The sequence below is a fragment of the Cnephaeus nilssonii genome, assembly GCF_951640355.1.
Source record: "Cnephaeus nilssonii genome assembly, chromosome: 2".
NCBI classification, from domain to species: Eukaryota; Metazoa; Chordata; class Mammalia; order Chiroptera; family Vespertilionidae; genus Cnephaeus; species Cnephaeus nilssonii.
In genome coordinates, this window is record NC_137073.1 from 37,157,095 (window position 1) to 37,181,004 (window position 23,910).

Genomic DNA, 23,910 nt, shown 5'->3' on the forward strand with positions numbered 1-23,910 from the left:
AAAAACTGAAACACACCCACAAGAAGACCTGTGAGGTGGCTGTCTGTTACCACTGACAAGACAAACATTCCGACTGCTCCTGAATCATGAACGCCCTTCAGCAAAATCTATGTACCCCTGCCTGCAAAGGATTTTCCTCCTTTGAAAATTCTCAGAATTATAAATGGCAACATTTATAACTTATATAATATATTCTACCTTTAAATAAGTATTAGAATGCCTGGAATAGTACTCAAAGAGCTGTGTTGTGGGGGACACAATAATTTCATTCACATAATACATTTTCTTTAATTACTTTAATATAAAAGACAGCAATGTTCCATAGTTCACATAATACTTAAAAAAAGTTTTAAAACCCTCTACTAAGTATTTAACGAAAATAAATTTATCGAAGGATAGCAATGACTACAAAATTAATACTACCAAATCGTTACTGGTACCTATATAAGTGGAGGGTAGGTGGAGAAAATATCAAACAAAAATATGGACATTTGAAAACTACATTTTATCCAGCCTTTAACTTTTTGCTAAATCTTATGCATATTAGAAGATATATTCGATATTTTTGTAAAGATAGTCAGCTAAGGTAATATCTCAAAGATTTAAAAACAGCCCTCCAGTAATTACATGACATTGCAAATCATCCCATCTGTTTACAAAAATTAAAACAATGACCCAACGAGTCTTGCTAGGAAAAGACTCAATTAAAAAAAGAGAACATTAACAGAGAATTAGTGATGGTGACCAGAATAAGAAAATTAGCATAAACATGAAGGATATATAATTACCCAACCTAATTCCGTCTGGTTAGATGAATGCAACTCAGTCAGTAAACTGACTGCATTATGAGGGGAAGGGGTTCCATGAATCAGAGACCTGCTTTTAAATCTCAGATAAGAATCTTATTTCAATCAATTTGTAAAGTAAAAGCACTGAGTCCACATTAAAGTCTTCACATATGTGATACAATAATACAAAAGTCAAACTACTGTCAATACAGCTTGTTTTTGCAGGGCACCATATAAGAAAACTTCACGAGTGTGCACTCTTGAGCTATGATCAATGTATACAGTATAGACAAAACAGGCACCTCTATTATAATTTTTTAAAAATAAATAAGAGCACATGAAGAAGAAAAAAAGAAGATAAGCAGCACCTGAAGCCTTTGACATTTGTAACTAAATGCTGGTACCCAAATGTTAGACCATTTTTACTAAGTTTTACTAAGAGGCGCAAAAAAGGAGCCAATATTTGACTTAACGTTTTAATTCTAGTAGAGACAAGAGCTTGTCCGGTCACAGCCCTGTCGCCTGATGGTGGGTGGCACACCAGTCCTTCCAAGGTCCTAGACTTTGGAGAGCAGACCCGACTCTGGAGCACTCGCCTTAATGAGATTCTGGACTTCCTTGAATTTTGGATGGTCCTTATCAGCCACCAGCTGTAGCAGAACAGCCTCGCTGGTAGTCACTATGATCCCAGTTCGAGCAAGACGCTTTAAAAAGAAGAAAGATAAAGACAAATGAAGACAGAAGCATGAGCATAAACACCAGGTTAAAACAGCAAAAAGGATGCTGGGACACAGTAATTAGTATTCTCTATGAAATCCAAGGTCCTTAGCTATACTATCAAATTCAGTGACGGGGACAGACTTCTAACTAACCACACCACAAACCCACTGTGATTATTCTCGATATTGGTACTATGGGCTAGAAACAAGTAAAAGAAAACAGCCAATGTTTTTCCAAGGATAGATGGGAAATCAAGGCTAATGGCTGTAAAACAATGATTCTCATTTACCTTTTCTGTCCACAAACATGTGATGTATAGCATGTGTGTCCTCCCACTAAGTAAGAAACAACATGTGGTGGAAGAGCCTCAGGTTTCGTTTAAGAATGTGCCCCTTGCCCTAGCTGGTTTGGCTCAGTGGATAGAGCGTTGGCCTGGGGACTGAAGGGTCCCGGGTTCAATTCCAGTCAAGGGCACATGCACGGGTTGTGGGCTCGATCTCCAGTGGGGAGTGTGCAGGAGGCAGCCAATCAATGATTCTCTCTCATCATTGATGTTTTAATCTCTCCCTCCTTCTCCCTTCCTCTCTGAAATCAACAAAAATATATTAAAAAAAAAAAAAAGAATGTGCCCCTGGATGACAATGGACCCACCACCTCTGCCACCATCGTTAACATGTTGGAAACACATTAACTACAGCATAAAAGTTAAGATTGTATAATTTCACTGACAGGTCAAAGAGTTCTTGCCAAATTGCTCCAGTGGAATCATGGTAAAGAACTAAGGACAGAAATGTAAGGAGGGGAAAGAGGGAGAGAGTGGAAGAAGGGGGAAGAGAAAAGAGGGAGGGAGGGAGGAAGGCAAACAGGGGAAAGTGGAGGGAATGACAGGGGAGAAGGGGGAAGGGAAAAGGGAGGTAAGAAGAGAATTCTGAAGTAGAGATTCATTTTTTGGATGTATTTGTTATCCGAAACCCTAGGCAAACAAACAAACAAAAAACTAAACAAACAGCAAAACAATGGACCAACTGTTATCCCCAGAAACATCTGATATAAGAACCATGGAAGATGAGGTGGTGAGAAAAATTTCTAGGCATGTCAGAGGAAAAGGCCCAGGTCAGTCTCTCATTGGAAAGGAGTTGCTCATTAGATTCCACATATGAGCGACTCCTGGGAATCTAATGAACATAAATTGATGAACAAAAATAGATTTGAAGACACAGAAGCACCGAACAGACTGTCAAACCTCAGAGGGAAGGCAGGAGAGGGTGGGGGGTGGGGAGAGATCAACCAACAAACTTGTTATGAATATATGAATATGCATGTATTCACAATCCAGGAACACAGACAGTAGGGTGGTGAAGGCCTGGGCTGGGGGGCGGGGGCAGGCTGGGAGAGGTCAATGGGGGGGGGGGGCGTAAAGAGGACATACGTAATATTTTCAACAATAAAGATTAAATATAATAATCGACAATAATAAAAGTGTAATATGCTAATTGGACCGGATAACCTTCCCAACTAAGCTGAGGTGGCGGGGACTGAGGCAGAGGCGGCTGCCGTGGCGGGCGGGGGCCAAGGCAGAGGCGGTGGGGGACCAAGCCCCTTGCACAGATTTGGTGCATCAGGCCTCTAGTGATAAATAAATGAAAGAAGGAAGGAAGGGAGGGAGGAAGGAAGGAAGGGAGGGAGGGAGGGAGGGAGGGAGGGAGGGAGGGAGGGAGGGAGGGAGGGAGGAAGGAAGGAGTCGCTTGAATAGCCAGACAGCCCTGTGTAGCGAAAGTAAATCCTCCTTCAGATGGCGATGGATCCGCAGGCCCTACCTTCCCACTGGCACACTCCTGCTCTTTACCCCCAAAGATGTAGGAGGAAGTATAGCCACAGCCTGCTTATGAGAGAACAGGTTTGGGCCTCGAGAGCCAGGACAGAGGGCGTGCGGAGCAGAGGACCAGAACTCTCAGGACACGAAAAGACAGCAGGGAAGAATGGAGGAAAGAGGAAGCACAAAGCAAGGTGCTGGTGCCCCTCATGTTGGGATAAATACCAGAAGGTGAGTTACCTCCGAGTATTTTCAACACTTCTGGAAATTACTTTCCTCCTCCTTGCTTTTCAGTCCACTAACATCTCAAAACCTGCAGAAATCTCCAAGGACTGTGTGCCTGCTTCAGACAGAAGGGCAGGGAGTAAATGTAGGACTTAGCTGCAGCCCAGCTGTATGTCCAGGCATTCAAACCCCGCTGGTGCCCTCACCCGCTGGCCGTCCTGCCTGTCTTACTGCTCACTGTTGCATCAGTGGACTTTCAAATTCAGCCTGAATCTGAATCACACACATTCAATGTCAGTGGAGGTGCTTTAGAAAATCCAAAATGCCAACCAAAGTGAGCTGTCACTCATCCTTCTAGTTCCTCAGTGAGGCAGGAAGGACAGAAAGCTGTTCCCAGGTCCAAGGAAGAAATCTGCTGACCCGGGAAGAAGCCAGCTTTCCCGAGTGCTCTGCTCACCCGAGCCTGGTCCCCTCAATAGCCTTCAGAGATGCTGAGAGTCGGTCACAGTGGTGGGGTAGGCCGGGAGGCTCCAGGCACAGAAACACACTAAAACCTGTACGATATTACAAGACTGACATATGGCCACTACTGATTGGATTCAAAAATAATCAAGCCAAGAACCTGTGCAGGGGACGGTGTGACTGGTAGACCTGCGCACGGTACCTGCCCAACCCCAACCTGAAAGCAGGGAGGGAGCCACAGCAGCTCTTCCAGACCCTGGCAGGCTCCTCTCACCACCCCGAGCTACAGGACACCTACAGTGCTGGCCCCAAACCCACTTTCGTTCCTGGCTTTAGAAGGGCAATGAAAACCCCAGCTGTTTTGACTACACACGGGTACGTGATAATAGGTTTCCGACGTGCTTCCCTTACACTTGCAATATCAGTCCAACCAGGCCAAAGGAGAGGAATGATTAAGTCTGACCCACAAACCGAAAAATGCAAGAGCACAAACCCATGATGGCTTTAAGAGAGGACAGGGGTGTGGGGGGTGTGGGAAGCAAATCCATTAAATTTCCAAGCAACACTAACGACTCCCCAGAAGCACAAGGACATCAACTTCAAGAGAGTGCTTTATTCTATTTTATTCTGCACTTACTCTACCAGTATTAGTTGAAAGCAACAATGCCTGCTAGATGGTAGGCGCTCAAAGAGTTTTGCTGAGTAAAGCTCACAGCACAGATCCTGGCACAGAAATTCCAGTAATGGTAACTATAAACTTTATTGGTATCATGACCTTGACAGGCAATATGGGTGGTCTCAGGAATTATCTTCAGAAGTTGTTTTCTAAAGGAACCAAGAAGAAGGGGAGCTGGCAGATTGCTATTTACTAACTTTCGGGTCATAAAATAGAAGAGAAAATGTAACATTTCTCTCAATAATTTAGGGACAAACTAAAACAGTTCCACAGCGAATTCAGACTAAGCAGAAAACGGAAATGTGGGATGGCTCCCCTATTACCGTCTGACCTGATTCTGTTTTCCCTTTCAACCTCAACACTTTAACTCAATGCTGGTTGCTTCAGGCTCTTCCGAATCCACCCTAGACTATATTCTCTTCTTCCCTCCTAAGAACTTCTCAGGACTAGTCCCTTCTGGGTCTTGCAAGCTAATACATGCTTATACATTTCTGATAAGACTAAACTCATGAAGACAACAAATAATAACAATAAAAATAAAAGCAGTAGCTATCATTTGTGATTACAACTACCAATACATTATCTTATTTAATCCTCCCCAAATCCTCCCATGTAGTGAATATTACTTCCATTTCACTAGTGAGCAATCTGAGGCATAGATATTAGATAACTTGTCTAAGGACACAAATTTACAAAATGCCAGAACCTGCATTCACACCCTTATTAACCCTCCACGGTGTGGACCCCTAGTCACTGAGATCACAGGCTACCTCTCAAGGAATGAGGTTCCGATGATAAAAAGCTAAGTTTTCATTTTGAGTCTTGTGAGAAGACAGAATTGCCAACAATAACAATCTTCTGTAATAAATGCTGTAATAAAGACATGTCTAAAAAACTTACATGACTGTAGAACAAACGTCCTTGAACTATCTTTATAAACAAAGAAGATTTGTGTTCCTTGTATGCTTTTAGTTTTCACTTCCTTGGAAACACTTCAAGTTCTAGACCTCAGCACTACCAGAAAGATAAATTATCCACAGAGGAGCAGAGCTGCTTGCTGGGACAGCGAGGATCTGGCAGTGGAAGTGATAAACTCCATTATTAAAATCTGAAATGTGGAAGTTGATTAACTCCTGGTTGTAAAAACAGCTTAAAGATCTTTGCTGAGATGGGAAAAAGCAACACTTAGTACCTTAAGTACCAGAGAACCCAACAGTCCAAATGGACTTAAAAATATTTAAACGAAACTAATAAAACAGTTTCCACCCATAATCCCAAAACAGGACTCACCGCGGCAGGAACAAAACAGAGAAGGGATGGCTAACCAGGGCCTTAAACAAATGCTGCTCCCCACCTGCTCCCCACCAGCCCTCCCCACTGACTCTTCTGCTTTCCACCTCGGATTCTTCCTCATCTCCCCCACCTCACCATCCCAGGGAACACTGCAGGCTGAAAAGATGACAGCCATCCTACAGAGAAAGTGGTTCATAGGCCATCCGTTAAAGAACTCAGCAACTCAATCTACATGTACATTACTCTAAAATCATTATAGGATTAGAATTAAACACACACACACATACACACACACACACACACACACACACACACACACACACACACAGAATGAATCTCCACAATATGGAGTGAATATTTCAAAGGACTATGATGCACATCTTGACACTCTAGTCAGAGAACCACGATACACTGCAGTGAGTGGTATGCACAGTCAGTGACATACCTCCTAGTCCCAGAAATTCAAGTCTGAGGAAACCTCACATGAGGCTGAACCAGGCTTAGGCCCATTATGCCCTCGGTTTGGCTAGATCTCGGTTGAGTTAAACCTAGGTGAGCTGTTTTTAATCGGCAAATCTCTAAATGGTTCAGGTTCGGCTTACTGGAATTTCTCTCAGTTCATGCTTAAATCTCTAGCAAAGTTATGACAAAAGACATCAAGGAGCTCTTGGCGTCACTAGTCATCTAGGTCTAAGGAGGCAGCGGCTATAAAACAGGCTATGGGGGTGAGATCTCAAAGGTCTCTGGAAACCAATGAGTCTGGTCCTGTCTGACCACGCTCAAATTGAAGAGGTAAATCCTGCATTGCTGTCAAATATTCAATGCTCTTCACACTTATTTGGAAAACTTGGTGACTTATTTTACTGCAGGACAATTACCTCAAGAGCAAACATCCTGTCCATCATGCTTCTCGATGAGGTGGCGTCAGCAACGATATGAACCTCAATACCTCGGCCGACGAGCTCCAGGGCTGTTTGTTGGATGCACACGTGAGTCTAGGAGGAAAGTAAGAAATCATATGTGACAACGTGGTAAATGTAAAGTCTTTTGCAACCACATGATTAGGCAGGAAGAGCACGGCAGGTCTCATGACCTTGTCCTAACCTAGTTTTGCTTCTAACCTGCTAGGTAACCGTGAGCATAAACAGCATCTCTGGTTTAGTTTCCTCTTTGTAACGTCAGGGACTGGATTACTTCAACGTTCCTCATACTGGGATCCTTGACCATATTCTTAGAGCTCTGTGAGGCTTTGTTAAAAGGTTTTCCTCTCTGTCACTTGGATGACCTTCCAACAGCTGACTGCTACCACCCAGTTTTGATGCCACTCACAATTGGGTTTATTTCTGAATTCACACTAAGTGCCCAATACAAAGAATGAGTCTGCAATACTGCAGACTGAGAAAGTAATGGGAAAACTGAGTTGTTACAAGGCGCCCTGGAGTAAAGGTAGGCCAGGTTAAAAATAACTCGTGACACAGGCAAAAAATACCCAGTGTCCCAGCAAATGTATTATACAGGTTCCATCTTTCCAAGTACTAACTTGTAACAAATCGTTAACGGAAAACATAAAGTAAAAACATGCTCCAACAACAGCTGGATTATACAACGAATGAAAGCAGATTCTAATAATGCCATGATGCCAGCCTTATCTTTATACGACAAGAGAATTTTGGAGAATTATCAACTGACAGCTCAGCTCACTGCAATTAGCACTGGAGGACTGCTCAAAGATCATCTTCATTAGGCACGAGGTCTAATAATGATGAACGAGCAAAAAAAAGTGCAAAAGTCAGCAACAGCATTTGGTGTGACATTTATACAAAAAGGCTTCCTCTATATTGTCTTAAGATATTTAAACGTACATCGAAACCTGAGACTGCATCTTTCTACTGTTAAAACCTACCACTATAAAACCTACTCTCAAAACATCGTAAGTACATTAAATTAATATTTTCTGGATTTCATTGTTTTTAAAGTAACTTTAAATATAGTTCAATAGTTGTTGAAAAGCTATGAGTAAACTCTTATATTCTATTTATACATGTCCAAGAAAAACAAATCAAACAAAAAATCATTTTAATCAGCATTAGGAATCCATGAGTATTTTTTTCCTTTAAAAAGGTACATATACATGTTTGAAATGTGAATGACAATGAACTACATGACTTCTAAGGTTTTTCTAGAGCAAAATTATGACCCAAGGTGAAATCCTACAACACAAAAATAATGCCTTTAGTGAAAATGTGTTTTAAAAGTAGTGGTTAAAAGTAAAAGCCCAAGAATTTATCAACCTAGATTGCAATCCAGCTCCATCCCTTAATGTTATACAGCATCTGTGTTTTAGTTTCCTCATCTATAATATGGGAAGTACTTAGCTTAGAGGGTTGCTATGAGAGTTTAATGAATTAACATATAAAGTGTTTAGATTAGTGCCATGCAAACAGTCAACACTTAATAAATGGTGGCTATTTTTCATCAGGTTTACCACCTACATGGTATTCTATATACAAAAATGCATTCTGGAATCAAGTTTTCTACAAATGAGATCCAAAACATAACAAAAGGTACTTACTTCTACTCCAAATAACACAACACTCCTGACTCCAGGAATCTCTGCTAATGCCGCTTCTACTTCTGGTAACACCATTGAAAACTTGGTCTTTGGAAGTACCAGTTTTACACCTGTTAAATCGATTTCTTGAACAGTGCTTCCAAGACCTTTAGGGTACTGCTCTGTTACAATAACTGGAATTCCTAAAATCCGGGCCCCTTGCAACTGAAAAGAAACCACACAAACAAACAAAACCCCCCCACAAAGATAATTAGTAATATATATATATATATATATATATATATATATATATATATATATATATATATATATCATGCTTTAGTAAATTGGAAAAAAATAAGCAAACGTACCAATCTTTGTCCCACACTAATAATATCCCCAAAATACTTGATGGCTGGTCGGAACCTTTCCTGCATATCACAGCAGAAAAACACGGTGCTTGAAGGTGTAAGATTTCCCAGGGTAGTGAGCTGAGGAAAAAAAGAAAAACTCATTATCCGATGACATTTATTTTCCGTGGAGGTCAATAAAAGAAGAAAATGTTTCTACTGTTTGATCCACTAGGTCAATCTCTTCAACTATTATCCAAAAGAAATGATCTAAACTACAGAAAAAAAAAATTATCCACAAAGATTTTCAGTGAACAGCTTTTAATAGTGAAAATTAGCAATAAACCCGGTCAATAATACAGCAATGATTTCACAAATTTTAACATTCAGATGACAAAACATATTTTAGCCAATTAAAATAGCATCCTATCTAATAAAGAGGGAATATGCTAATTGACCGTCACACCCTCACAAGATGACAGCGCCCACATGGCAGCGCCCAGTCCCCTCAGCCCCACCTCATCCAACCTCAGTCCCCCAGTCAGACATCCTCCGAGGGGTCCCAGATTGGAGAGGGTGCAGGCTGGGCTGAGGGACACCCCCTCCCCCCGTGCACCGGGCCTCTAGTATGTATATATTTCAAAAATTTGTACCACCTAAGAAGAAATGCTTATAATATAATGTTATTTTTAAAAACAGAGCACAGTTCAATAGTATTTCAATAATGTTAAAATGTGAATAGGAAGTAGAAGCAGGCCTTGCTGGGTAACTCACTTAGAGTGCTGTCCCCATAAACTTGATGTCTGCTTTTAAAAACATATTTATCAAAATCAGAGGCATCGGGTTCGATCGCTGGCCAGGGCATGTATGCATAAATAAGTGGAGCAACAAATTGAAGTTTCTCTGTCTCTAAAATCAACAAATAAGGTATTTTTAAAAAGTAGAAGTAAATATATAAAAATAAGAAGTGGTTATATATATATATAGGGTGTCCTCAAAAATGTACACACACACTTTGAATAATTATAAAGGCAGTGTTTATTAAAATACATTTTCAAAATTGAGCTATCAGCTGTTAAAGTATCTATATATTTTTTTGGGAACACCCTGTAGTTAGGGGCATTAGTAATATTTTCTCTTTATACATTTTTCAGATTTTCCAAGTGCTATTTAAAAACATATTCTGAATGCTATTTAAAAGAATGTATTACTTTTGTAATAAAAACAAACATTACAACAGTAAATAACTTAAAGTTGATGATGGCATTGCTTTCAAGTACAAAGTAAAATTGAAAATAACTTGTAATAGAGACTATGGAACATAAAACTAAAAAAAGCAGACAGATACAAATCCAGAATTATTGCCTATCATCAAAACAGAAATATTATGATGCTCTTATTAAGAACTAGCTGTACCCGGCCACGCGTTGCTGTGGCTCAGCCTGTTGCTGCAGGAGCCCAGAGAAGCGCTGAACGCATAATAATCTGGCCACTCAGTGTATATCCTAGTGGGATCGGGCCTAAACGGGCGGTCGGACATCCCTCTCACAATCCAGGACTGCTGGCTCCCAACTGCCCTCCCCTGCAGGCCTGGTACCCCCAAATGCCCTCCCCTGCAGGCCTGGTCCCCCAACTGACCTCCCCTGCAGTCCTGGTCCCCCCAAACTGCCCTCTCCTGCTGACCTGGTCTCCCCCAACTGCCCTCCTCTGCTGGCCCATTCACCCCTAACTGCCCTCCCTGCTGGCCTGATCGCTCACAACTCCCCTCCCCTACAGGCCTGGTCCCCCACAACTGCCCTACCCTGCAGGCCTGGTCCCCCCAACTGCCCTACCCTGCAGGCCTGGTCCCCCAGCTGCCCTCCCCTGCAGTCCTGGTCCCCCCATACTGCCCTCTCCTGCTGACCTGGTCTCCCCCAACTGCCCTCCTCTGCTGGCCCGGTCACCTCTAACTGCCCTCCCTGCTGGCTTGATCGCCTACAACTGCCCTCCCCTACAGGCCTGGTCCCCCCCAACTGCTCTACCCTGCAGGCCTGGTTCCCCCGCAAATGTCCTCCACTGCAGGCCTGGTCCTCTCCCCCCACCCCAAGTGCCCTCCACTGAAGGCCTGGTCCCCCCCAAACCACACTGTTGACAAAGGCAGGACCACTGGACTAGAGGTTTAGTATAGCGTGTGGTGCTTTTACGTCCAACAGATGGCGCTGTTTTTCAAAAAAAGCATGTTTTTACCTGTCACAGGTGTGACATCTATATAAATAGTAGGTATAAGGTATATACAAACACGCACATATTTGAATGCAACGTTGTGTCAAAATTTCAAAGCAATCGGTGAAGAACTTTCGGAAATTTAATATTTTGAACAAACGAACATTTACATTTTTATTTATATAGATAATTTACAAGTTCACAAAAAGGCAATGAAATGATGCCAACCACATCACCAATGTTAAATGGACAGACATCAATTTGATGTCTGCGTTTTAAAACATATTTATCAAAATCAGAGGCTTCAATGACAAGATGAAAACTGGGTATCAGGTTACCAGGCTTTGCATTGCCGTAGTTGGTCTAGTCTAACTTGGGCCCAATGTGAGTCTACGAAGAAGGGAAAACCACTACTGAATATGGGAATTTAACCAACTGGATTCTTAAAAGTCCATGGTGCTTTTCTTCCCACCTTCTCAAATTACAGAGAGCCATGTAAAGCATTCGGTCTGGTCCTGAATGAACTCACACCACTATTCTTCTAGCCACCCCGCTAATTAACCTGTTTTGCTTTCTCTAAAACCACTCCCCGATGATAATTACTAATAATCTTCTACAGGAACCTGTGTCTCCATTACACAGCGGTGGCTGCACCAGTGCCTGGCCCTAGAGGCCTTACTGCCTCAGCACACAGCAGGAAACAGGTTACTACAGGAATTCAGTGAGTCAGTAAAAGGAATCTTTTATCCTTAATAGTATGTCTGCTCTAATCAGTTTTCACTTTATTCCTCCATGCCCTGGTCTGAGGGATTCTGGTGCTTTAATCTCCCTCTGGTGTTAACCACATAAACATGCACTGATTAGCTACATGCCATCCAACACCAAGTTCACGTCAGAGCAAGTGACACCCTGTAATTCAAACACAATGTACAGGGTTTCCCACTTTGCCAATAAAGTATATTAAAATAAATATTCAAGCATCTTATATACTAGAGGCCTGGTGCACAGATTTGTGCATCAGTGGGGTCCCTCAGCCTGGCCTGTGCCCTCTCACAATCCGGGACCCCTGGGGGGATGTCGGACTGCTGGTTTCGAAGCGGCAGATGGCCAGGGAGGAGCCCGAGCCCAGGCTGGGCGCCGTGCCGCTCCGGCTCATCCTGGCCCTGCTTGCGCCTACCACCGTCGCTGCCACACGGTAAGCTTGCCGAGCGTCGCTCCCATTGTGGGAGTGCACTGACCACCAGGGGGCAGCTCCTTTGTTGAGTGTCTGACCCCTGGTGGTCAGTGTGTGTTATAGCGACCAGTCAACCAGTTGTTTGGTCGTTTGGTCATTTGGCCTCTTAGGCTTGTATATATATGACTAGAGGCCTGGAGCACAAAATTCGTGCACGGTGGGGGGGGGGGGAGTTCCCTCAGCCCAGCCTGCACCCTCTCCAATCCACAGGACCCCTTGGGGTATGTCTGACTGTCAGTTCAGGCCCAGTGCACAAAATTTGTGCACGGGGGGGGGGGGGGGGTTCCTCTCAGCCCAGCCTGCACCCTCTCATAATCCGAGACTGCTGGCTCCTAACTGCTCACCTGCCTGCCTGCCTGATTGTCCCTAACTGCCCCCCCTGCTGGCCTGGTCACTCCCAACTGCCCCCCACTCCCTGCTGGCCTGGTCGCCTACTGCCTCCCCCACCGGCCTGGTTGCCCCTAATTGCCCCCCTCTGCCGGCCTGGTTGCCTCTAACTGCCCCCCCTGCTGGCCTTGTCGCCCCACGCAGCCTGCTGTTCAGTCGTCGTCCGGTTGTTTTGGTCGTGATGGCCCCTGGCTTTTTATATATTAGGATTCTATGGGATTAAACACTATGTATAGGGTTTTCCTAGTTTTAATTAAATACTCAAGCATCTTAAATTATATACTAGGTTCGTGGTCAGCAAACTGTGGCTCGTGAGCCACATGAGGCTCTTTGGCCCCTTAAGTGTGGCTCTTCCACAAAATACCATGGCCTGGGCGAGTCTATTTTGAAGAAGTGGCGTTAGAAGAAGTTTAAGTTTAAAAAATTTGACTCTCAAAAGAAATTTCAATTGTTGTACTGTTGATATTTGGCTCTGTTGACTAATGAGTTTGCCGACCACTGTACTAGGTGTACCGGTTAATAATGCGGATTTTTTTTTCAATAGATGGAGTTACACATATGTTGATATATATGCAATTTGATATGCATGCTATTTTGTTGTATTGTCAACAAATTTCAAAACTTTATATGTCAAATTTGCTGAAGGTGTTAACATCATAGATATTTTTACACTTAAAAATGTCGAATTTCGTGCCCAAAAAAAGAGCATTTGTGGGAAGTTTTAATTCATTACTTTATTTTGAAGAAAAGTGCTGCTAAATACTTTGGGAAGCTTATGGTGAACATGCTCCATCTCAAGATACTTGTGAACCCTGGTTTAAATGCTTTAAAAGTTATGATTTCTATGTGAAAGACAAAGACATCCAGGTCAACCAAAAAAGTTTGAAGACCAAAAATTACAAGCATTATTGGATGAAGATGCATGTCAAACTCAAAAACAACTTGCAGAAAGATTAAATGTTGCTCAGCAAACAATTTCCGATCATTTACAAACAATGGGAAAGATTTTAAAGAAAGGAAAATGGGTGCCACATCAACTGAACGAAAGACAAATGGAAAACCGAAAAGTCATTGGTAAAACGTTGCTTCAACAGCACGAAAGAAAGTCTTTTTTGCATTGAATTGTGACTGGCAATGAAAAGTGGATTTATTTTGAGAATCCCAAATGCACAAAATCATGGGTTGATCCAGGTCAACCATCAACATCAACTGCAAGGCCAAATCGCTTTGGAAAGAAGACAGTGCTCTGCGTTTGGTGGGATCAGGAAGGTGTGGTGTATTATGAGCTTCTAAAACCAGGTGAAACCGTTAATACTGATCGCTACCAACAACAAATAATCAATTTGAACCACGCTTTGATCGTGAAACGACCAGAATGTGCCAGAAGACACGGCAAAGTAATTTTGCTTCACGATGACGCACCATCACATACTTCAAAACCAGTTAAAGACACGTTAAAAGATCTTGCCTGGGAAGTATTAACCCACCCGCTGTATTCACCAGACCTTGCTCCTTCAGATTACCACTTGTTCCGATGGATGGCACACGCACTTTCTGAGCAGCACTTGAAAACATACAAAGAAATGGAAAATTGGGTCTCTGAATGGTTTGCCTCAAAACAAGAAAAGTTCTGTTGGGACGATATCCACAAATTACCTGAAAGGTGGGAAAATGTGTAGCTAGCGATGGTCATTACTTTGAATAAAGCACATTTGATGTTTCTTTTGAAATTATCATGTTTTCTTTGATTATAAAATCTGCATTATTAACCAGTACACCTAGTATGCTACCTTTGGCTGCTTTCTTACATACATTTTTAATGAAAGTATTATGCCGCCATTTTGGTAATTTTTTTCAAAAGCTGTGACTATAATATGTATATGAGTACTTAGGACAGCGGTCCCCAACTGGTGGTTGACCTATGAACCAGGAGGTCACAGGAGGTCAAGGTTGGCGATTGTTGACTTAGGGGACCACTTTTATAAGAATCATTCTTTATGTCTATGTATTTTAAACTCTCAGTAAACATTAAATCTTGGTTACAAAGGCTCACAATCTATATTATTTTCTTCTTATAAATTTGAATCGTGGGTCCCTAGTCATTCACAATGTGTTTAGGGCACACTATGAAAAGAAGTTTACCATCAACTGGCCTGTTTTATATGATAGTAATAGAACTCAGCCAAGCTCAACACTCTCCGACAGGGGGAAACCAGCGAGCGTGCAAAATAAAGCTCCTGGCCAGCTGCTTCTATGCCGGATGGCCAGGTGTTAACATACAGTTTATACCTGCTTAGACCTCCAGCTCTCAGATCTCAGACTCGACTGACTAACTCAAGTTTGGCTGTCTGGATTCTAAACTCATAGATGGTTATAAACAGCAAATGAGAAAGCAAACTGCTGGAGATAGGCAAACTGATAGCTGCAAGAAATGACAGCTGACCGAGAGAAGCGTCAATGCACAATACGAGCAGATCAAAACGCAACTTGTCCCACAATCTAGACCTCTAGTGAAGGAATAACAAGCCGTATAAAACTTATAAACTGGAATGATATCATGTTATCACACACATTAAGAAAATGTTAAATTATATAACATTTTGGGACTATAATATAAAATGGTCAAAATATTTAAAAATATTTTGGATACTTGAAGAAATAAAACCTTACCTACCCGGAAACCCTAAATATTCAGAGTTGTGATCTCCTGGGGTTCCTATTACCTGGTGCTTCCCTGTACCTCATTTCAGTGGTGAGGTATCCTGTTCTGGGCAGGGGACCACATCAGATGTATGTCACATTAGACACAGGTTGAGGAGGTCAGAAAATGCAGCCCTAAAATCCTCACTGCCCTGAAAAACCTTTCTAGTTCAGGAACTCATCATCTATAAACGTTCAGTAAACAACGAAAGAAACCAGAGAGATAAGGTGGCAAGGCACATTTTTTTTTTATGCAGAGATGACTGGTTATAATTTAGTGAACAAAAAATGCCTAGATAGTCTCCTCTCAAGGAGTTGGGAGTTTAACTCCCAACACCCCCTTGAATGTGGCCTGCACTTAGTAATTTACTTTCTCAGAATAGAGCATAGGGAAGAGGGTAACTTTATAGTGGAAAAACCTGGCTAACACACGCCTCAAATAGATTAAGATGAAGGTAACCCCCTGTGTGGCGTGGCTCAGTGGTTGAGCGTTGACCTATGAACCAGGAGGTCACAGTTTGATTCCCAGCCAGGGCACATGCCCAGATTGAGGGCTTGATCCCCAGTGTGGGGCATGAGGAGGCAGCCAATCAATGATTGTCTCTCATCATTGATGTTTCTATCTCTCTCTCCCCCTCTCCCTTCCTTTCTGAAATCAATAAAAATATATTTAAAAAAATACAATTTTTTAAACCAATGATGTTATGTTGATGGTATGTAGCTTTCATATAATGTGAGAATGACCTTCACAATCTTCCTCTCAAAATCCCACAACTCCAGTCTAAGCATGAGAAAAAAATCAGATGAATTCAACTTGAGGTACATTCTATCAAATTATTTGGCCAAGACTCCTCAAAACTGTCAAGATCATCAAAAACAACGGGTGTCTGGGAGACTGTCAGAGCCCAGAGGAGCCTACGGAGACTTGGCAACTAAATGTAATTAGTACCCTGGATGGGATCCTGGAACAGAAAAAGGGCATTAGGGAAAAGCTAGTGAAATCTGAATAAAGGGTGGGGCTCAGCTAATAATAATGTCCTAACGCTGGTTCCTTAGTTGTGACAAACTTACGCCTCAGTAATGGGGGGAAGCTAGATACAGGTCTACAGAAACTCTCTGTGCTATCTTTGCTATAAATCTAACACTATTCTAAAGTAAAAAGTTTGTTTTTTAAAAAAAAAGGTCTCCCTAGGGCCTAGGCTATGGTAGTTAGGGGGAAAGATGCTATTTTATGAATAACTTCCATACTTTACAAGCCAAGAAAAGAGGCTTTGAGGCTACAAATAAAACAAATCAAACCAATCCAACCCATATCCAACCAACCCCCCCCCAACCCCCCAAATCCACATAAATTCCAAAAGCTGTTGTTAAATTACACATTGACTCTATAATTCAGGGACTTCTTACTTTGACTCATGAATTTCTCTTAAAGCCAACTAAAAATACGGCTCATATGCCCAGCTGGAGTGGAGCGTTGACCTATGAACCAAGAGGTCATGCTTTGATTCCCGGTCAGAGCACATGCCCAGGTTGTGGGCTTGATCCCCAGTGGAGGACATGCAGGAGGCAGCTGATCAATTATTTTCTCTCATCATTGATGTTTCTCTCTCTCTCCCTCTTTGAAATCAATAAAAATATTAAAAAGTGAATAAATAAAAATATTGTTCTTAGTCAAACATTTACATGTTGCAACCACAAGATAGCAAAATAAAAGTGGATTTGACCAAATGCCGTCACAGTAAAAGTGTAGCAATTACAGATGAATGCACATTCAAGAAGCATGAAGAAATCATATATAAAAATGTGTATATACATGCCCTCACATTTCTACATATATCCCTACAACATATACATTCAATAAATCAGATTTCAATACACACATTTAAATACAAAGAGCTGATCACAACCAATGGCTTCCTCAAGCTAGAATTTAAGAGATCATTTTCTAGTATAAATTTTTTGTCCACGTTCTTAAGAACTGTCATAGCTGGGATTTAACCTGTGATTTCATATACAAAAGGCTCTTCATCCCCAAGTCCCATTATTACCATTATCATGACAGTATCTACCCTCCTTCACTAGCACACGTGCACTGACTGTTTTCTAACAACGGCTTGTTCGCCGGCTAGGAATCTGCCCCTCCCTGGGGTCCGGTCCCCCTGGTTACTCAGGACGGGCACACACAGGGTGTCTGACTGGCCTTCCTCAGTGATGAACTGTTGCACCAGTTCTGTTCTCTCCATAAAGTACCACATGGCGAATGTTATATGTTGAATTGTGTCCCCCAAAATTCATACATTGAATCCCTAACCCCAGTATCTCAGAAAGTGACTTTATTTGGATTGGAAATACGATTAGTTACGACGAGGTATTATTCCTGGAGTAGGGTGGGTGCCTAGTCCAACATGACTGGCGTCCTTCTAAAAAGGGAGAAATTTGGACAGAGAGGCCTTGTGAACCTGAAGGCAGAGATCAGGGTGATGTGTCCATAGCCAAGCAAGGCCAAAGACTGCCAACAAATCAGCAAAAGCCAGGAGAGAGGCATGGCGCAGACTCCCCTTCACGGCCTTGAAGGCAACCCTGACCTCTAGCCTCCAGAACTGCGAGAAACAAACTGTTGTATAAGCCACTAAAGTCTGGGGTAACTTTGTCACAGCAGCCCCCTAGCAAAGTACTACAGTGAGTGCAAGTCATATCTTCAGGAATGAGTCAAGTTTGGAATTGTAAATGTGGTGTTTTAAAACATTTGGTAGTCTTTCATAGTCTCAAAATAGGCTTGATCTGCTTGGGAGAGAGTCCGGAAGAGGGCATGGGGCCTCATTATTTCACCAGCGGGGTTTCCAAGGCATCGGGGTACCGAGGCTACAGCAGGACCTCGCTCCCACACGGACTCGCTCCGACAGAGGCCTGTGTGATGTGACTCCCGGTTACAGGCTCCCTACACAGCACACCCTGTGGATTAAATCTGAGTCCAGATCTCAGTTTCTCTCATTTCAATTCCATGAAATTAGGCAAATCCATTGCCATCTCCAAATCTGTAACAAAGCAAGAAAAATAGTATCTACCTCATATGGCCAGTTCAAGGATTACATGAGCTTCATGTAATCAATCAATAACTGTCTTAGGCTATTGTGAGGTCCCTCTTTTAGAAAACACACTACACTCTGAAATTCAGCACATTTAAAAACCTTTTTCTGTAATGAGGTTAAAAATATCACTTGTTATTAAGCTCCCTTAAGAAATACACACACACACACACACACACACACACACACACACACACACACATATTGCCTAACTTGTTGTGTTAACATAGTCTGCAGAATTAAGTAAGTGATTCGTAAAGTGGATTTCCCAATGTCACCAAAAGACTTACCATTACATGTTCTGTTTCTGGCAAAACAGGTTTCGGGCTTTTTAATACAGGCTGCAAAAGAATTATTTCTACCTGCTCCTCCTACATGCTTCCGTGGTAAACGTTCCCGAATCAAAAATCACACCTTCAGACTAGCCAGGCCAGGGGGAGCAGACTCCTTTCCCTCTGCTTTACAGACCTGCCTTCACTCCCTTCCCGTGAGGTCTGCGCTCTCTTCTAGCTATAAAATGTCCACGGCCCTGTTTAGGATAACAGTAGTAATTAATAAACTCCCAAGAAAGTGAAAGCTGGAGCTGACTCCCTTTCCAATTAACCATCTCGGGAAAAGGTCAGAATAACCTTCCCAGGGAAGCTTATCGCCTGCCCACAGGAAGCGGTCAGAGCCTTCCCTGCTGGTGCTGAAGCAAATCCTCTCACTGGCGTCCTTCTCACAATGCCCACTTCTTCCTCTCCTCTGCTGGCTCTGCCTTCCCTGGCGACAGGCTGGGAAACACACTGGTGGTGGTATGAGAGCAAATTCATGTGAGTTTCCAGAGAGGAATGCTTCTGTTAGTTAAAACTTGGGAAACACATTTTGGAAAATTAAAACTTCTAAGTAAAAAAAACGACCTAAATTCCCACTGCATAATCCTGTCATTTACATTTCTTCCCCCAAGTCTCAAAATGCCTCGGACTTGAAACATATTGACAATGTTAAAGACACATAAACCATGCTTGAAACAAGAGCTGTCTCCCACTACCTGTGACAGAATATTTCAGGAAGGACGGCACTAAAGCCTAATATTGGCAATGGGGGTCTTAAAGATCAAATAGTCTGCAGAATTAAGTAAATGATTCGTAAAGTGGATTTCCCAATGTCACCAAAAGACTTACCATTACATGTTCTGTTTCTGGCAAAACAGGTTTTGGGCTTTTTAATACAGGCTGCAAAAGAATTATTTCTACCTGCTCACCATAAAACCGCTCACCAAACACGGGTGCTGACAGTGTGGCACAAGCAACGGCAGTCAGAACAAGCAGGAAAGCAAACTCAAACCCCTATGTAAATGGAGAAAACATTCTAGAATAAATAGTGTATGAGACAGGGCCACGGAGGCTCGAAGGCCTATGTCTGGAGAAATAACAAGTCACATTAGTTAAGCAGTGACCTACATACGGCCAAAGTTATGCTCTTTGTCCCTGCCTCTGGGAGAAGGAAGGGGCCTACCCGCCCAGTAGCACGGCTACCTTGAGGCGTCCTAAGTGACAGGCATCTATTCCAAAGAACAACAAACAGCATCAAAACAAACGATATCACACGCTCAAGTCTGTGGCTTGTTTTCTATTCTGCTTTATATTTTCATTAAGCATAAAAAGAGAACAAGAATGCTATGGCCAGTGATACGGGAGGACCCTCGCATGCTTTGCTATTTTCAGCATTACCATGAACCTTGAGCAAGTCCCTGTATGTTCTGCTCTTCGGCAAAATGAAAAGAGTTAGATTAGGTAAGGAACAATAATTGGGCTTTACTCATGTCTACATTCACTGTGCCAGACAGTTACAGCTACCGCTCAAATGTTTGCGGAATGAACTCTACGGTCTCATCCAGCATCAAATGTCCATGTCTCTAGGATTATACTGCTGTCTTCCAAAAGATACATAAAATGGTTAAGAAAAGAAATACCTTAATTTTTCTTCTAAGCGTACACACACACACACACACACACACACACACACACACCTCATATAGATAGAAATAGGTATCAGAATAGGTACATGAATATATGAGGGAAGTGTGTGCACATGTATGTATGTGAATATCCCTCCACATTCTCTATTTTCAAGGCACCTCTCTGAAGAAATCAAAATATTATGATTACTAAAAGAAGATAATATAAGTCTTTAATTACTTAAAAACGTATAAAATATTTTGTAACAGATACTAAAGAATTCTTGGGCTATTTAGTGAAAAATCTTTTTTCAAAGGATAAAATAGAGTAGTGCTATTATCAATATTTTAAACATAACCACAAAAAATTCATATGTTACCTCCTATACCAGGCAAAATATTTCAAAAGCCACAAGTGATCTGAATTATATAATGCCTTTGGATAAAGTACAAGACATTTCAAGTATACACATATAAGAATGCTTAATTAAAAAGAGTTGTCAGCCCTGACCGGTGTTATACAATGGTTAGAGTGTCGGCCCACACACCAAATGGTCTCAGGTTCGATTCCTGGTCAAGGGCATGTTCCTGGGTTGCAAGTTCGATCCCTGGCTCCAGTTGGGGAATGTGCAGTGTGGGAGGCAACCCATGGATGTGTCTCTCTCACACTGATGTTTCTTACTCTCTCTCTCCCTCCCACTGTCCCTAGAAATCAATGGAAAACTTATCCTCTGGTATTAAACCTTACAGATGGGGGGAGGCCCTAGTTTGGCATAACATCTTATTAGGTAACAGCCCACCCTCCGTTCCAACTACTATAGGAAATCATCACAAAGAAGTCTGCATCCTCAGAGCAGCTCCAAGACCTCCTGTTAGAATCTGGATTCTCGCCTTCGTTAATGGATTTGTCAAAGGTGCATCCAACTTCTTAGGTATTTTGGCAGCAATAATCTAAATAGACAAGGAAGGCTGCAGAGAGGGGTCAGCCATGAAAATGCTTTTTAAAAAAATTTTATATTTTAATTTTTTAAAATTTCTTTTTCAGTTACAGTTGTGACATACAATATTATATTAGTTTCAGGGTACAACGTAGGGATTAGACATCCCCTGTGACTGTTTTTTTTTTAAATGCCATGGAAACTCTGGAAGATACAGAAATGGGGAGTAGTTAACACCTACAATCACAAGCCTCCAAATTCTCCATGTGGACAGCAGCACGTGGGAGACCACCTGCCTGGCTCCAGGCTCTGCAGGAGCGGACAGTGCCTCTCCAAGCCTTTGTCCTCTGAGCACAGGAACTTGAGGCAGCTTCACGCACCTGCTTAGGAAGCTTCTGGCATAGGTGCTGGGGTGACAGGAAGCAAGACCAAGTTCACAGCCGACTACAGCAGGGAAAGACAACTGGAGAAGGATCCGCAGAGAATGACACTTGAATATTAAAAAATGCCTTCTGCCCTGGAGTCCCACATTTCAGCTTGGTCTTCGGAAGACATGGCTTACCAGTTTCTCCACTAAAGGAAAAATGTTGATGGTGTAGTACTAAAAGATAACCTCACATTTTTCTTTTCAAAAATACAAATCGTTCAGTGAATCCTCTGAGCATATAAAAAGGACAGGAGAGCCGAAACCGGTTTGGCTCAGTGGATAGAGCGAAGGCCTGTGGACTGAAGGGTCCCAGGTTCGATTCCGGTCAAGGGCATGTACCTTGGTTGTGGGCACATCCCCAGTAGGGGGTGTGCAGGAGGCAGCTGATAGATGTTTCTCTCTCATCGATGTTTCTAACTCTCTATCCCTCTCTCTACCTCTCTGTAAAAAATCAATGAAATATTAAAAAAAAAAAAAAAAAAGGACAGGAGGCTGACCCGCTTGTATGAGTGTGGCTTAAAAAAAAAAAAAGCAAAAACACGTAAAAGCTATAAAATAACCCTCAAGTATAATAACTTTCTGAGTCATCATGACCAGGAAATCATGGTCTTGCTGAAGTTGACATTTAAGAGGGTCAATCCGACATTTTTAATGTAGGCGGTGCATGTGTAACCGACAGATTCAGCTGAGTTACTAGGAAGAGGTTAAGCACAGGGCTATTTCCCGTAAGGTGGGGGCAGGCTTCAGGTCAGGGGGCTGCAAGCTGGGGCAGAGGAGGGGGACAGGTCTGACCCCTAAAGTTTTGTGTTTCCTCACGTGGTGAACGCAACTCCGGGGAACAAACCCTAAGGCCAATACTCCCTTACAATTTCTCCCCCAGCCCCGCTCCCCGTTTTGCATCACCCCCACATAAAAACCCAGCCGCCACCGCCCAGCCCTGGGGTTCCGCCGGAGGCTGGGGCTCGCTCCCGGCACACAAAGCGGCGGCGGGCGGCCGAGGACCACACACGTGGGGGCGACCGCGCGCGCCGCCACCCGCGGGGAGGCCCCCGCCCCCGCCCGACCGAGGACAGCCGGTGACCGTCACCTCTGCACCGGCACCCTCTCCGGGGCGTCCCCGACGCTGGCGAGAGCGGCCGGCCCTTCCCCGGCGGCGGGGCGCGCAGGGCCGGGCTGCCGCGCGGCGCGGGGCACCTGAGGAGCGCGGCGGGGACCGGGCGCGCGGGGACCGGGCGCGGCGGCCGCAGGACCCACCTGGATCTGCAGCGGCACGAGGCGCACCTTGCAGCGCTCGCTCACCGCGAAGCCCTTGGGCAGGTCCACGTACTGGCCCCACTCCTCCGCGAAGAGCTGCACCACGAATTTGCGGTGCATGTCGAGCTGGTCGCCGTACAGGCTGAGGAACTTCTGGATGAGCAGCTCGTAGCCGGCGCCGTGGGGCACGGGCGAGGGCCGCGCGAAGACCGAGAAGCAGAAGAGCACGGGGACCGTGCCCGACGGCGTCCCCGCGCCCCCGCCGCCGCCGTTGGGGAGCGCCGGGACCGCCGCCTCCGCCGCCATGTTCCCCGAGCGTCTGTCCGCTCCCAGGCCGCCGAGGCGCAGACACGGCCGGCCGCCGCGCCCCGCCTCCCCGCGCCGCCCGCCCGCCCGCTGCTCGGGAGGCGAAGGGGCGGGTCCAGGCGGCCGCGGCCGGCGCGCCCTCCTCCCCGCGCGGTGCGGGGCGGACCGCCGCCGAGGGCAGGGCGCCGGGGTCGGGGTGCGCGCGGGAGCGAGCGCCTGCGCCCGCCGCCGGGACCGCCCCCTCCAACCCGCGGTGGCTGCCAGGCGCAGCTCGGGGAGGAGATTTGGGGCACCCCTTCCACCCCACTGCGCCCACTTTTGAACGAGAGGTGTTTTCCGGAGCTCTGGAGTTGTGCTTTGGGGCACCGGGCTGCCCGGCTGGACCTGCTGCCTTACCTGTTGGCCTGGTGTAGAGACAGGCAGCCCTCGGAGACAGCACAGTCATCTTAGACCAGAGGGCAGATGGGGGGTCTAAGAGCAGCGGAGTTTAAAATGCTAATTTGGGGGCACCACAGGCTCAGAATTTCATGGTGTGTTTGTGTTTTTTTTCTTCAGTCCC

The 23,910-nt window shown here is 44.0% G+C and overlaps 1 protein-coding gene across 1 annotated transcript; it reads right to left on the reverse strand.

The window, feature by feature from the left end:
- Window positions 1-247: 247 nt before the first annotated feature.
- Window positions 248-23,413, reverse strand: ISOC1 (isochorismatase domain containing 1). Its single transcript, XM_079759657.1, has 5 exons — window positions 23,046-23,413; window positions 8,900-9,019; window positions 8,550-8,753; window positions 6,856-6,972; window positions 248-1,492 (listed from the first exon to the last, which is right to left on the reverse strand). The coding sequence occupies exons 1-5, from the start codon at window positions 23,349-23,351 to the stop codon at window positions 1,346-1,348; spliced, it is 894 nt and encodes a 297-aa protein (XP_079615783.1). The 5' UTR covers window positions 23,352-23,413; the 3' UTR covers window positions 248-1,345.
- Window positions 23,414-23,910: the final 497 nt, after the last annotated feature.